At 53.4% G+C, this 15,000-nt stretch overlaps 2 protein-coding genes across 2 annotated transcripts in view; both read left to right on the forward strand.

Annotated features, from left to right (window-relative positions):
• The first annotated feature begins 3,470 nt into the window (after window positions 1-3,470).
• Window positions 3,471-9,876, forward strand: LOC119110524 (immunoglobulin domain-containing protein oig-4). The gene is made up of 3 exons (XM_037234389.1): window positions 3,471-3,692; window positions 6,114-6,263; window positions 9,180-9,876. Exons 1-3 carry the CDS (start codon window positions 3,501-3,503, stop codon window positions 9,336-9,338), a joined length of 501 nt encoding a protein of 166 aa, XP_037090284.1. The 5' UTR covers window positions 3,471-3,500; the 3' UTR covers window positions 9,339-9,876.
• A 2,265-nt stretch (window positions 9,877-12,141) lies between these two features.
• The window catches only part of LOC119110733 (immunoglobulin domain-containing protein oig-4), a 9,796-nt gene continuing 6,937 nt past the window's right edge, over window positions 12,142-15,000 (forward strand). The window contains exon 1 of the mRNA XM_037234657.1: window positions 12,142-14,489. Within this exon, the coding sequence (XP_037090552.1) occupies window positions 14,295-14,489 (195 nt within the window). The 5' untranslated portion in view covers window positions 12,142-14,294. The remainder of the gene's footprint in view (window positions 14,490-15,000) is intronic.

A 15,000-nucleotide genomic window follows, 5' to 3' on the forward strand; every position in this document is an offset into this window, starting at 1 on the left:
TGAAGGCGTACATTATCTCACGCAATCATGTTGGGCTTGGAGTCGCACTTTCGAACTTTTCAATCGGGTAGTAGCACTTTAGGGTTACTTTACATGATATCTCGTCGATTTTCTATGGCTGGTTCCATGTGCAATGTTACGACTTTTCAGGTATTTGGGCGCGTCCTTCTTGTTCAGTCTTCTGGGGGATATCTTGTCGTTGGCGACGTTCCACGTGTACTGCATTTACGTGTGCGCCACAAAGTGAGTATAAGTTACGCTAAGGCTGTCTTTTTGTACTGCTTCCTTTATTTGTACTGCTTCCTGTCATTACATTTAAAATATTTACTTTGGTCTTTGATAGCACATGATGATGTTTCACACAGGACCATCACGTTTTCTCTCACATCATTGTTGTCGGCCAGCTAAGGGTGACATGGGTATATGTAGGGCCTGTGAAGCATACAGGCTGGGGGTGACGTGGGTATATATAGGGCCTGTGAAGCGTGCCGGCTGGGGGTGACGGGGGCATGTGTAGGGCCTGTGAAGCGTGCTGGCTGGGGGTGATGTGGGCATGTGTAGGACCTGTGAAGCGTGCGGCTGGGGTGGAACGTGGGTATATGTAGGGCTGTGAAGCGTGCGGGCTGGGGGTGAAGTGGGTATATGTAGGGCCTGCTGAAGCGGTACGGGCTGCGGGTGACGTGACTGCGTGTCTGCAGGGTCTGTACCAACTGGAGGTCACATGGCTGGTGCGGCTCTGGCGTCTGTTCCGTGGCCGCCGCTGGAACCCGGAGAAGCAGCGCGTGGAGACATGGCCTTACACCATCGAGCAGCTGTTCCTCGGCACGCTCTGCTTCACCATCCTCCTCTTCCTCTTCCCCACGATACTTCTCTATTACTTCGTCTTCGTGCTGGTAAGTGTCCGCGTCACTGAGGCCGTGCCCCGTGTTGTTACACATCGTCCCACTGATGGCCGGAATGGGCAGGCTGTGCGGGTCATGGGCGCAAAGGTACCGCATGTGATCCTGCTCGCGTGCATCTGCGCTGTTCCCCGTGCCTGTTACTTGACATGAACATCATTGCACTTAGCCCACCCGTGTTATGGGTGCTGGGATGATTGTCTAGTGCTTGACTTGGGTCGTTGTACTCATCAGTGTCACAAGCGTCTGATGGGATCTCACGAGGTGAATTGGTTTCATACGAAGCGACGTAAATGCCCCGCACTGCTCGCTTGCGGGATGGGGGTTGCGTGCACTCTGTCGGTGCTGAGGGCGCCGACGCCGTGCCCTTGTCCGCCTGCGGCCACCCCGGTACCGGCGGCACGCCGTCGGCTCGTGCCCGGGGGCGGCCGGTCGGCGCGCGCTGGCGGCGCGGCGCCGGCGCTGACCCCCGCCCAGCTCACTCCCGGAGGCGGCCGGTCGGCGCGCGCTGGCGGTGCGGCGCCGGCGCTGACCCCCGCCCGATCCGCTCTCGGATGCGGCCGGTCGGCGCGCGCTGGCGGTGCGGTGCGGCGCCGGCGCTGACCCCCGGCCCGATCCGCTCTCGGAGGCGGCCGGTCAGCGCGCGCTGGCGGTGCGGTGCGGCGCCGGCGCTGACCCCCGCCCAGCCCACTCCCGGAGGTGGCCAGTCGGCGCGCGCTGGCGGTGCGGCGCCGGCGCTGACCCCCGCCCGATCCGCTCTCGGAGGCGGCCGGTCGGCGCGCGCTGGCGGTGCGGCGCCGGCGCTGACCCCCGCCCGGTCCGCTCCTGCAGTTGCGGCTGGCCGTGCTGGCCGCCGTCGGCTCGCTGACGCTGCTCACCCACCTCATCAACGTCAACCCGACGTTTGTGGTGGTCAGCTGGCTGGCCGGCGCCAAGAGCGTCGCGGGTGAGTCGCCGAGACCCGGTGGTCATTTGCGTGCTCCGCTGTTGGGTGCGGCGTGTGGTGATCGGCTGCGCTTCTACTGTGCGCGGCGTGCAAGTGGCAAGCCGTTGTCGGCAGCGATGTTGACCGTGGCAGTGCCGGTGCTCCGTTGGCAAGCAGTGTACTGACGACCGTGCCGGTGTTCCGTTGACAAGTAGTGTACTGGTGACCGTGCCGGTGTTCCGTTGACAAGTAGTGTACTGGTGACCGTGCCGGTATTCCGTTGACAAGTAGTGTACTGGTGACCGTGCCGGTGTTCCGTTCTTAGGTAGTTTGCTGGCGACCGTGCCGGTGTTCCGTTGACAGGCAGTCTGCTGGTGACCGTGCCAGTGTTCCGTTGACAGACAGCTTGCTGGTGACCGTGCCAGTGTTCCGTTGACAGACAGCCTGCTGGTGACCGTGCCAGTGTTCCGTTGACAGACAGCCTGCTGGTGACCGTGCCGGTGTTCCGTTGACAGGCAGCCTGCTGGTGACCGTGCTGCGGGAGGATCCTCGCTCCATGGTGACGCGCGTGCAGGTGACGACAGCGCCGCTGCGGCCGACGCTGCGCTGGTTCTGGTGCCCGGTCGACCCAGGCCTGCGCGCCGTCGGCCGGTCGCAGCTGCTGGAGGCGCTGCTGCGGGGCCAGCTCGTCTGGCCGCTGTGACGGGCGGCCGCGCCGCTGCCGGCGCCCCTGGCAGCCAGGGCCGCCCGGCGCTCTGTGATAATCCGGCTTTCGTTGCGAGGACGATAGGGGGGGGGGGGGGGCGCCGCGCGTGCGGTCGACTGTGCCCGCCTGGACTGAGTGACGTGCGAAGCTGTGGCTGTGAAGGGACGCCGGCTCCCTTGGCAGTCTCCGCCGGAGGAGGCGCCCCGTCCGCTGCCGGACACGCGCCGGGGCCGCCGCCGCGGTGAGGCTCGAGCACGGCTTCCGTACGCAGGCCGGCCGCCATCGCGCGCGGTTGGGTGTGCCAGTGTCTTGCCGTGGCGGTGACGCACGCAGGGGAAGCCGGCGTGATCGGGTGGTGCGCCGCCACAGTGATGTAGCTAGACGCACTTCGGCGCTGGTCTGCCCTCGGGGATGGCGCGGGGACCGTCCGCAGGGCTTGTGCGCTGTGGGTCCCTCGCCGGTGACCGAGGGCTCCGGCTATCGGACTGCGCGCCGGCCAGACGCGGCGCTTCCCGCCATGACAGTGCCAGCGGGGTATTTTTGTATGCAGCTTGGGGTGCTTCCATTCAAATGCTGCACGGCAGCGATCGGTGCGTCCGTCGTTTGTGCTGCGCAGCGTTCTGGGCCGTGTTCATACCGGAAGGCATTAGACTAATGTGTGCGATGGGATTTATTTTCTGACGGGTGTTGCTCACCATCATGGCCGTTGGGTCAGAATACAGACAAATGCGATTTGGATGTCTTGTTTCCGTCGCGAGTGCTCAGCGCGCAGCACGTTTGTCTGGCCTTGAACAGCCAGCCGCTCGTGCCCTTGCCTCGCCGCCGTCCGCCACCTTCCGCTGGGGTGGCCCCCGAGCGGGAAGCGACCCATTGCGGCGATACCGTCCAATTGGTGGTGGCGCCGGGTTCTCGCGCGCGATCTCCCCAGTCGGACCCGACTGGCGGCGGCGGTGCGCACGGGCCAGCAGCCATGACCGGGTACGGACGGCGCTGTCGGGCACTGGCGCTGCTGCTGGCGCTGCTGCTCGTGACGGGCCAGCCGGCGGAGGCGCGCCGCGGCGGCCGGCGGCGTGGCGGCGGCCGCCGCAACCGCTTCGGCAACATGCCCATGATCGGCACCTTCCGCAGTCCGGCCTCCAAGTCATACTACATGAACCCCAACGTGAGTGGGCGGCGGTTGGGCGCCGGTCCGGGCTGGCGACAGCTCCCCGCGGTGGGTGCGTGCTGCGGCGGCACCGGGCGAGTGCGCTGCTGAGATGTCGGCGCGCTGGCCGACGATCGGGGTGCGGTACCACCGCGATGCGCGACCGGTGACGGGATGTTTCCGTGATGGCGGTGTCCGGCTGTGTGTGATCGGACCCGGGCCACGCCGTCTCTCGGACAGCTCACCTGCCTTTCGCGAGGAGAGTTTGACGAATTCAGACCCTGTAACCCGTGGGTTATGTACCAGGGCGATATTTACACACCCAAAATTGCACGTTCACCGCCATTTTTCTTTCGTTGACGATCGTTTCTGCTTGTCACCATGGAAGACTGCTCACGATCAACCGCAGTTTATTTAAGTACGGTCTCGGTGTCATTCATACACACGTTGTTCATCATCTCTTATTTCAGAATCCACTAAATCAATTATGACAGCAATCGACCCGTAGTGGTCTCGTGCGCGCAACACTAAGTACTACGGACGTCGCCCATAGGGGCAGAAACCAAAGAAATTGAATCTTCATGTTGCATTGACCCTTATACTTGACGCTCATAGAAGGCTTTCAATAAAGAGGATGTATTGTTTTTCTTGTTTTTCAACAGCGATCAAACGGTAAACTTAGCTGTTCCTTCATGGGACTGGTTTGTACAATCGCTACTTCTAAGTGCAAGGCTGTTTCCACTTTGCAAAGGCTTACGTTACAAATCCGTACTAGTCCAAAACAATTGCAGCATTTTCCCTCCGAAATGTTATTTGAATTAATGAGCTGATGACACGAGGAACATTTCAAAGCCCTACGAATGCAGATGAGTGTGCCTACATGTTCATCAGGCGACAGCATGCAGCGTAAGTGTGCCGCTCACGCGAGCATGCTGTGTGAGTGTGCCGCTCACGAGAGCATGCAGTGTGTGTGCCGTTCACGACAGCATGCAGTGTAAGTGTGCCGTTTACGATGAGCAAGATCTTTCACTGGCGTGGTGGCGCGTTACACTTAACAGCGAATATTTCGGAGTCGGAGTGCTTACTTAGCTCGTCTCGTTCCGAAGGACCTTACAGAAATGACGTAGCGCGTGAAGGAGATAATTTTGGTGCAGCGTAACCAAATTGTAACCTTGCGCACGGTTACGGCGTACTTGCAGCTTACAAGCTATGTCGTAATCCGTGAAACGTTTTTTTCCAAAGATGAAAACAGCGCAACCAAGGCGAGCAGAGCGTGGTCCAACGTTGCCAGCGCGCAGATAGGAGGGAAAGGGTGAAAATGATGGAGTACATCTAACTTCATTTACGGACATCCCTTTACGCGGCCACCTTGAAATGCAATTTTACAAAAACTAGTCTTTCAGGAAACTGGGTTCGCAAGTCCAGTGGGTATGTCATGTCATGTACCTGCCGAGTGACAATTTTAGATGAGACCCGTGGGTGGTGCTCGCAGGACGGCAACCTGCCCCCATGTTTGCCGCACCGTCGTCAATGTTCAGCACTGACAATGTGCCACCGGTACGGTGGACGGTTGATTGGTAACAGCCGAATGACGACGACTGGCAGTCACAGTCTGGTGAAACATTACTCAGCTGGTGCTCACTTTTGAAGGAAGCTCCTTTCTCACCATTTTAGCCGCAATCAGTTCCTAAATGAACGGCAAGAACAAGTAACATTGTTGGTGTAGTGACTCTCAATACCGGTCTGCCAGGCCTGTTTGGAGCGTGGTCTCTCCATCCGCTGGAGGGAGGCGCCCTTCCTCATCCCCCTACCTGTCAACTCGGCCCCCCCCCCCCCCCCCCCTCCCAACAGCGGTCCGTGGCCGTGGGCGCCCGGCGGCCGGACGCTTTGATCCCCCCCCCCCCCCGTGAGCACCACGACCTCGCGACCTCTAGCCAGCGGCGCCGCGGTGATGCCGTCCATGGCAGCGCCGCAGCCCAGCCAGTGCTGTCAGAAGGAGGTGGTAGATAACGGGCAGGCGGGATGAGGCCTGCACCGCCCTTACGCCGCGGCCCAGCCGGTGCTGCCATATGGAGGGGGTAAGTAACGGGCAGGCGGGATGTGACCTACATCACCCTTACGCCGCAGCCCTGCCGGTGCTGCCAGATGGAAGTGGTAAGTAACGGGCAGGCGGGATGTGACCTACACCACCCTTACGCCCGCAGCCCAGCCGGTGCTGCCAGATGGAGGTGGTAAGTAACGGGCAGGCGGGATGTGACCTACACCACCCTTACACCGGTACGGCGAACTCTGGTGAGCGGTCATTGACAGGTTGGCATGGCATCTGTGTTGGATAAAAAAGAACACTAAGCTTAAGTTGTGACCACTGCCGCACGATCACTGGATGCGGCATCAAGCTCGCCGCATCCGCGCCCTCTAGCAGCGCGTCTTGATCCACAGGGTGCCCAAATCACCAAGTGGTCACACTTCGAGTCGGAGTACATCCTGGGCAGCAAGATCGTCTTCATGTGCACGGCTTCCGGCAAGCCAAGGCCCCACATTACGTGGTACAAAAATGGCATCGAAGTCTACGCTCACAACTTTTTCAAGGTTGGTAGCAAGCAAGCTCTACATGCACTGTCATACTGTTAGACTCGGTGGGCTCACCGCCCAGGGTGGCCGGACGAAAAGGCGACTTGCCGTTTGCCGAATGCCTTTCTGTCGACAGCTATATCGTGACTACCATATTGGTGACGTGGAAAATGTCTGCGTGCCAAAAAGTCGAATCGGCAAAATGGCGAACTGCAAAATGGCGACATGAATGAATGACAAAATGCAGAAATGGCAAACTGCTAAATGGCGAATTGCAAAATGGCAACGTACCCAGAAGTCGACATGCCATATTGGCGAACGGCTTGACACGAGCCCGAGTAGCCGGCTAGATACCCTTCGCTCGGGTGGGGGAGGGGTTAATTTGACCCCCTCCCCTGAGATTTCAGAAACTAAGAAAGCCAGAGACGCCAAATTCGCAGGGTGTGTTAACCTGTACCTGAACTCACTTGAGTCAGAGTTTGAGGTTCCTAGGTCATGACCCTCGGGTCAAATAAGGTCAGACAAAGTCAAATTTCAGGTTGGTCTCCAAGGTGCTCACAGAACCTAAGTAACTGTTTCTAAGCAAAAGTTATCATGCTTATTAAACGCCAGTGATCTTGTTTAACTTTATAAAGGTGAAGGTGACCAAATTCATACAAGACTGCTCTGAGTTTTGCATTTGAATAAGTGACAAAGATTACGCTAAGCAGTACGTTCCCAAAAACAAAGTGCTGACCTGGGTCATCTCAGGTCAATGGCCTATCATGATCTCTAAGAAGTCCATGGGAGATGTACAATGCGGTTCCTGCTATCAACAAATTCGAAACGAGTACCAGAAACTACCCCACGCAGCGAGCTCTAGAGTATTAAAACAGGCTGGTCTTGACCTTGGTCTGACCTTCATGTCTGACCTTGGGTCAACGTAATTTGCTCACCCAATATTTGTGTCGCCTGAGAAAGCATCTCAGAGATCATGGCTTCATCTAACACTCTGTTGTTGGATCACATTGAACGATTCCCTAGAAATTGACTTCGCTGAAACCAAAGCCTCTTTTTGACCTACCATAGGTCATTGACCTTACAAGGCGCATTAAAATTTTGATGCCAAACGACCCGCTATTCGATTGTCTACAGCTACGCAAAATTTGGCGTGGCTGCGCCGCGCCGTTCGAAAAACACTGGAAAAACCTTCGGGGGGTCAAGTTGACCCCCACCCGAGCGCGTGTTAGTAGGGAACTGCAGCATGACGAGACGTAAATGCGTCAGTATGCCAAATTAGTGAAGTCTTGAACGTCGTTGAACTGCTTAAGAGTCATGTTTGAACAAATGGCGACATGCCATAATGACGAAAAGCCAAATGACGACGTGAAAAACAAGCACATGTGGTAATAGCAAAAACACGGGGTTCTGCAGGGCTGATTGGAATGGGCAATTCCTATTCGATCTTTTATGACAGTTGCGTGAAGTGGCCACAACTCTGGTTACCAACCAAAAGCTCCGGCTACCAAAAGAAAAGTCGATTCCGGCCCCCTTCCTTCTACGGAAGGGGGCCGGAACAGAGGACAGGGATAGTCTTTTTTGTCACAGCTTGACTTTGTAGACCAGCAGACACACATCATAATTTCTCAATAAAATAATTGTTCGATTTCGGTATCTACGTTGCCCGGACCAAAAGTCGACTTGCAGTGTGCAGTTTGCGGATTTTTTTTCTTTGTCCACACGGCGACTTCCTTATGGCGACATGTAGAAAGTTAACGATACAAAAAGTCGAATCGTTTAAATGGTGAACTGCGAAAAGGCGGCATGGAAGACTGGCGACGCGCAAAGTTACGTAAGACTCAATGACAACCGCAAAAATGGTGACATGCCTCAAAATGAACAGGCTAAAATGGCGAACTGCAAAGCAGTAACGCGTCAAAAAGACAAGATGCCACCTTGGCGAACGGCTAAATGGTCAGCTGTTAAAACAGAATGTTACACATTTGAAGACGTTGAGACAAGCCCAGATATGATGGAAAACATTTTTCGCATCACCGTTCACCAGCGCCAATACCAAATTCAAATACGACACTTCTGTATTTCGCTATTTAGTCGTTCGTCACTATGACATCATGTTCGCAGCTCACCATTTAGCCGTTCGCCAATGTGGCATATCGACTGTCTGATTCGTCACCATTTTGCGGGCGGCTATTAAACTTTTTGCCATTTTGCCATGTTGACTCTTAAACTTTGCTTATTTGGAGTTTGCCATTTAGCCGTTTCGAACTTCCGCTGCGTCGACATCTCAACATGTCGCCATTCTGCAGTCAACATTCAGCAGTCGACAAAAAGGCATTCGCCAAGTGAGATTTTCGGCTTTTTTTGTCCCAGAACCCGACGTCCAGACCATGGGGCCCAATGCCGGAGGAGAGGTGGTGCCACCCCGCATGCGTAGATGCTGAGGGCGCAACTTCACAGCTGACCAACCGAAGGCGACGCATGTTGATATTGGTGGTGTGGTCTGGCTCGCTTTGAACTGCTGGCTCACACCGAGCGGCATTGGCGTGTTAAGTTTTGCTAACTGCTCCGCTTCGCTGCATTTCCTAACGCTGCAATTTGCCATGCCTTCAGTCCGAATCAATCCCAAACATAAACATCATGCCAAAACTAAAATCTGCACCATTACTGGGCATTGTCCGTGGTAAGGTAAACCATCCTTTTCTGAAACGATTTGTTAGCGGGTCAAGGCGTGGTAAAACAATTAACGTGACTGTAAAGAGCCGCCACAGGTAAGCCCGCGGTGTGCTGTGACGGGCGCATGGGTTCGGCTGTGGTGCACCGCTCTGGTTGCGTTGGTCGGTTCAGCCGCTGTCGCCGCGCCGTGGGGGCGAGAGCGGCTGACCGCTGCGGCCGCCGGCGCGTGGCCTCGACTGTAGTGAGCGTCCCTGTTGACAGATCACCGAGTACAAGGTGGGCGCCAACTCCACCGTGTCGCGGATGGAGATCACGCCGGCCAAGCAGAAGGACGCTGGCTACTACGAGTGCCAGGCCGACAACAAGTACGCCTTCGACCGCAGGGGCTTCCGCACCGACTTCATCATCCAGATGGAGTGAAGGGCGGCCGTGTGGCCGGCCCGGTCGGGGGTCGTCGACGGGGTCGGGCGCGCCGGCCGGGTGCCGGTGACCTGAGCGTTGCGGACATGGGCGTGGTATCGCCTCTCTTGCGGCTCGAGACTCAGGGATGTGATCGAGGCATTGGGGCACCGTCCCTCACCTCCACTGGCGCGGCAGCACGCCGTAGTGTGGCGCTCCATCCCTGGGCGGAGAAACTGCTCGAGTCAGGGTGTAAGGGCGTTGCAAAGCGCGGATGTGGGATTTCTCCTATATATAGCTATGTGGAGGGATTCGAGTTCCCCATCCTGATGAACTGTTGAACATAGCGTCTTTGACGTTGCATTGGATGGTTCTGCTCAAAATCCCAATATGCCTCCCCAAACATGTTGAGGAAGGTCATACTTACTGGAAAATGTTATATTGTCGACGAGTCAACGAAGATGGGTAGCTCAATATGTTGCCAGATATGTGTCACATATTGTTCGTTTTGGGTAGTCATGTAGAGACGGTCATCTAAGAATAAATAGACTTCATGTTTTTTGCTTAGTTTCGGTGCTCGAAAAGGGCGAGAGGTAGGTGAAGCGAATGCTTTGATCGGTTTTGCATTCAGCATCCACATCAAGCTGCTACACATGACATTCGATCATTCATCTCCCGCAAGCCTTCATGTCGCTCATTTTACCAGGAGCGCTTGAACTGGCCCGGAATCATGGGTGGCGGGGGAGGGGGGGAGGCTGAGAAACATTATTCGCTGTTTTCAATGCGCCACCATAACCCTGGTGACAAATTTCCCCCAAATGTCGTGGAGGTCAAGCTCCCAAAGCTCCCGGAACGCGGTGGTTCCGCGTCTGTATGGTTTTCCCTGGCATCACTCCTATGCAGTCCAGGGCGGTGTTTTTAGGGCTGTCTTCTTTCTCAACCTCCATCTTGTTGATGCTCGGATCCATTCAACCTAACGCGTCACAGAAGGTCTCAAATGCATCTTTGGTGCATCAGAATGCTTAATAATAATGCTTGGAATATCAACGAGGTTTTGAGGAAAAAGTAATGTCGGGGAAATTGCAGTGAAACTAACCGTCACGAAAAATGTTCACAACAAAACACACCGGCTGCAGTATACTGCACGTAATAAAAGCAGCGAGCCAAGTCACAGTGTGGTATTCAACCGGGCATCCGGCCAAATATGTAATATTCAGACGACCATCCGGCCAAATATGTAATATTCAGACGACCATCCGGCGAAATATGTAATATTCAGCCGACCATCCGGCCAGATGTGTGATAAGGGACTGACCATCCAGATGCGTATTAAACCAACATTTTCCGTCTTTGTTTTCACGCGCTTAATTTTGTTTTTGATTTTCAAGCAGAAAGAACATCAGAATTGGCCCCGCATCGCCCTCGTGTTTCCGCAGCGTTACAACCATTTTGCGAGGACCTTTGAGTCTATAAACCCATTAGCAATGAGGTTTCAGTGATCTATCGCGCGTCGTGAAGGTTGGATTGCCATTCGTCCGGTATTCTTGCGCTCTGATGGCAGGATCGCTTCCAAGGGTAATCAAAAATGGCCGAGCTCATATTCCGTGAAGCTCGTACAACCATAGAATGATCGACTGGGCTTGTTATGGACATGGACAGTAGGAACTGTGCTAGCTATTCGTGTCGCCATTGTGAGAACGGTAGTTTCCTTTCCGACGTAACGTTGGCTTCATGGTTAGGTCGGCCATGATATGGGGCCCGCATACCGGTCGCAACGAATCGCTCTTCTTTGACTTAACAAGGGGCAAAGATTTTGCATCGCCTGTTTCGATAGCAGCAAAATTCAGTTGTATCACATCTTTACGTGCTCTCTCACTTTTGCATGTGCAAGTCCAAGAAAGGGGTCCAAATCGATGCATTCTAGTGGACGGTATCTCCTTGAATGTCCCGCGTCACCCTCCCGTCTTGAACGGAGTGTAGCTCAGACTCACAGCGGGGCGATGACCACACGTGATAAAAAAATGAACTACACAGCCGTCGAATCAGTAATGTAGCCATAACATTTAGAACAAATAACACCGGAGCAAGTTTGTGACCACATAAATTCCAGAAGCTCCCCATAAAATGGAGGACAAAGGTCCAGAAGCGACGCAAGTTCAACGAAACCATAGCCGAGCCGCACACAAGTCGGTGCTCACAAAACCATGCATAGGAAAGCTAAACCGGCGCAGCTCAGCATTGGCCTCATGATACGCCGCTGGTAAATCCCAGACACCTTAAGGCACGTGCGTTGGAGCGTGACACCAAAACACACTTTAAACCGCGTAGAACAGGAAAACAATTGCCCAAGCCCAAGAACGTCAGCCTTAACACAGACAAACCGGGTCCATATGTCAGATGACATGTGGTGGTTACAGCAGTATTTGATATCCTGACACGGCAGAGACCAACAAGATGAAAGAAGAAGAAATAAACCTCTGATGGTACTCACCAGTCCGCCGAGCTTTTGATTGATTACCCTGCAAACAGCCTGGAGCCACGGCAAAACACTGCGTCACACAAACCGGTTACAAGATGACGTGATAGTAACCAAAACACGACGGTTTAGCACGGAAATCAAACAAAGGCAAATCTAACGAGCATTTGTATTCAAAGTATAAACGGTCCAATACTCAATTGCAACTCTTGGCAACACCGTTGCATTAAGTAGATCAGGCTCAAGTATACATACATGTATATATATATATATATATATATATATATATATATATATATATAAGATCATGCTCACATCACTAGCCTCTTATATCACAATAGCGGCAACGGGAGTTCAAAGTTCACCTACATCTATGTTCGCTTCACATTTTCGTCAATAGGTAGTTGCGAAAATTCACACGACTACCGTACTCCATCGCGAAGTCGTCACCGGAATATTCAAACACCCTAAACGAATGGCCTTTTTTATGAGCCTTTGCCAAAAATATATACATCAACAGGCAGGCCATTAAACTGCAAATTCACCCGCGCCGGGCTGTGGAGGGGAATTTGCATACAACACATATATATGGCTTTACAACACGTGACGTTGTTTAAGATCATAACCTAACTATATGGATACCTTCTGCAACACGCATGCTGAGCTCGAAATAGGCAGTTTCGTAAGGTAATTTTGGACGCAGAATCCAAACCTGCGCTGAAAACATGCTGTGATATTACAATGGATGATGAGATAGCAATAGGTCGCGCGAAACGACGCGTGAAACGATGCAGACTTAAACTCATACTTGCTGAACGCAGCTGGCTTTTACAAGAATTCACGAGTTATAACTTATGTTTTGGACATAAAACCACACACATTCTTCACTTTTAAGAAAATATCATGGTTGTTTTGTTTGATATTTTTCACATATTATCAGAGCCTTTTGAGAAGTGATTTCGTATGGGATTAATATTATAGAGATTCCAAAATCCAGACTATAATGCTAAGATTCTGGACTAATACAGTGATACAGATCGCGGGATTATCAGTCCCATTGGGGATGGTGGGGTCTGGACCGAGAAAATTTAGGGCAGGTTGAACTTAAGAATCTTTTTGTTCAAATCGTACGAAATGTACCCAATCTGAAATGGACTCCGGCCACCTTTGAGGTATGGTTGTGTCTATGTGTGTAGGGCTTTTGATGTCCAACGTGTTCTTTCGCGATTGCCAATGACGGAGTTTTTGTAGTTGACCTCGTTTGACACCAAACCACCTCCGGTAAAAGTCTCTGAAACGATCATGGTTCTAGTTTAACTGGAGCCTCATAAACATAACGAGACGAGGCAGATAGTGCTCCTACCCCCTCCAGGGTGCGAGACTGACAGACCTAGAGCGCGGGGTTAGAGCGAGCATGCCGCGTTTCTTGTACTTTTATCTCATTGTTAGGTCAGACGCGTACGGTTTGATCAGTGGCAATAGCTTTCTCAGAATCCTCCTGAATACCTCATAATTTTTATTTGAAGCACCCGCTCCTGAGGGAGGATTTTTATTTGCCTCCCTGCTCATCAATATAACCGCAATACCTATATTTGATTTATTTTGCATTTTCCAATGTAAGTGTTCCGTGACGTATGCAACACACTTATGTGAGCAAATGTTTGTGTAATTTATGCTGCGGAAGCTTGAAACACTCTGCTTTAAAAAGGTGTGCGGTTATTGAGCTGCTACCCCGAACATTAGGCGAAAGATAACACTATGACATTGGTTTCTCCACCATGGTTTCTTTATGGCATTTACCACAGGAGCTATTTTCGAGGCGTTTATTGGCTTGGGGAACGGGAGTATCACATGGTCCATAATGGTGCACCGGTTCAAATTTCAACCAATGCACTTCTCGTGAACAGGACCTTGCCGCCCTCTGGTCCAACCACATTCTTGTATTCACACCAGTAGAGGTGCCACGGTGGTTGTCATGACGACGGCGATCGCCACAAGTGCAGCGAAGAAGCGTAGTGCTGTCACAAGAAGTTGACAGCGTAATTTGGACTCGAAAGTTATCCAAAGTGATATCGGCTGGAGCTTCGGGGTTAGTTTCTACCCCCTGGCCTTGCTCGGTCAGTGATATCCATAAAACCAGACTCAGGCACACACAAGGAAAATAATCTGAAAAGTGACGTGCATTCTAGCATACTTACCCCTCTGAGGTAACGAAAGAAGAAAAGATAACGATGCGATGGTAGAAAGAGGAGTGAGCTTGTGTGGTTGAAGGGGTCGGTTCGGCCGAGACGGAGAGGGCCGTGCAGGGCACCGACGGACCGAGGGCGGCCCGTGGTGGGCGGATGCACTAATCAGCGAGCGTCGGGCCACAAATCGGTGGCGGCCAATGGCAGGCCACCAGTGATGAAGGCAATGAGCGTGGCGGCGCTGCCGGACGCCGGAGGTGAGGCAGCGCCGGCGGCGGGAGGCGAGCCGCTGGCCGGAGCGACACGGACGGCGCCATGGGGTGGCCGCGCACCGCGCTGCTGCTGCTGATGCTACTGGCCCTGCTGCCGCTGCTGCCGCCCGCCTCCGCCAGCCTGCCAAAGTACTGGTACAAGCTGAAACGGCGCCTGCGTAACCACGTGTACAACAACCACCCAATCCGCGGAGAGTATCGAAACAACGAAACGAAACAGTATTACCAGAACGACAACGTGAGTACTCGGCTAGTGATGATGTCATGTTTGTGTCTTGCAAATCGGTGTTATGTTCTGAAATTCCGAAGCTTCCGATAAGCGAGGCACCTCAGGAGCCCTTCATTTTTTTCAGAACTGGTTCTGAGTCTGTAAACGCGTGAGGCTTACGTTTTCAGCACGTGCGTTTTCAACATGCTCACACCTGTTGGAATGTCGGTAGCTCACTTTCCATAGGCCTTGTTTCCCTCAAACTACCCAATGTCATGAAATATTTTCCGGAACCATGACGTGAAGGTTCGAGTTCGGGTGTCAGATACCGTACGCTTGTACTGTATCGTAACGTGCCGTACGAATTCATTTTTTACTGGAAGTGCTTTTGAAATTTCGTGACCTGGTTTGATATGTTCCAGATCGCACCAAGCGATGTTTTAGACAAAACAATCCAACGCCTTCTCCTTCCTTGCAACGCATTGTTGTGTACAGAGCTGGCTGGTTGCTTATTAGTTGATCTGGAAATGGCAGACGTCGC

This window comes from Pollicipes pollicipes, unplaced genomic scaffold (genome assembly GCF_011947565.3).
Source record: "Pollicipes pollicipes isolate AB1234 unplaced genomic scaffold, Ppol_2.1 Scaffold_7231;HRSCAF=8579_pilon_pilon_pilon, whole genome shotgun sequence".
Taxonomy (NCBI): domain Eukaryota; kingdom Metazoa; phylum Arthropoda; class Thecostraca; order Pollicipedomorpha; family Pollicipedidae; genus Pollicipes; species Pollicipes pollicipes.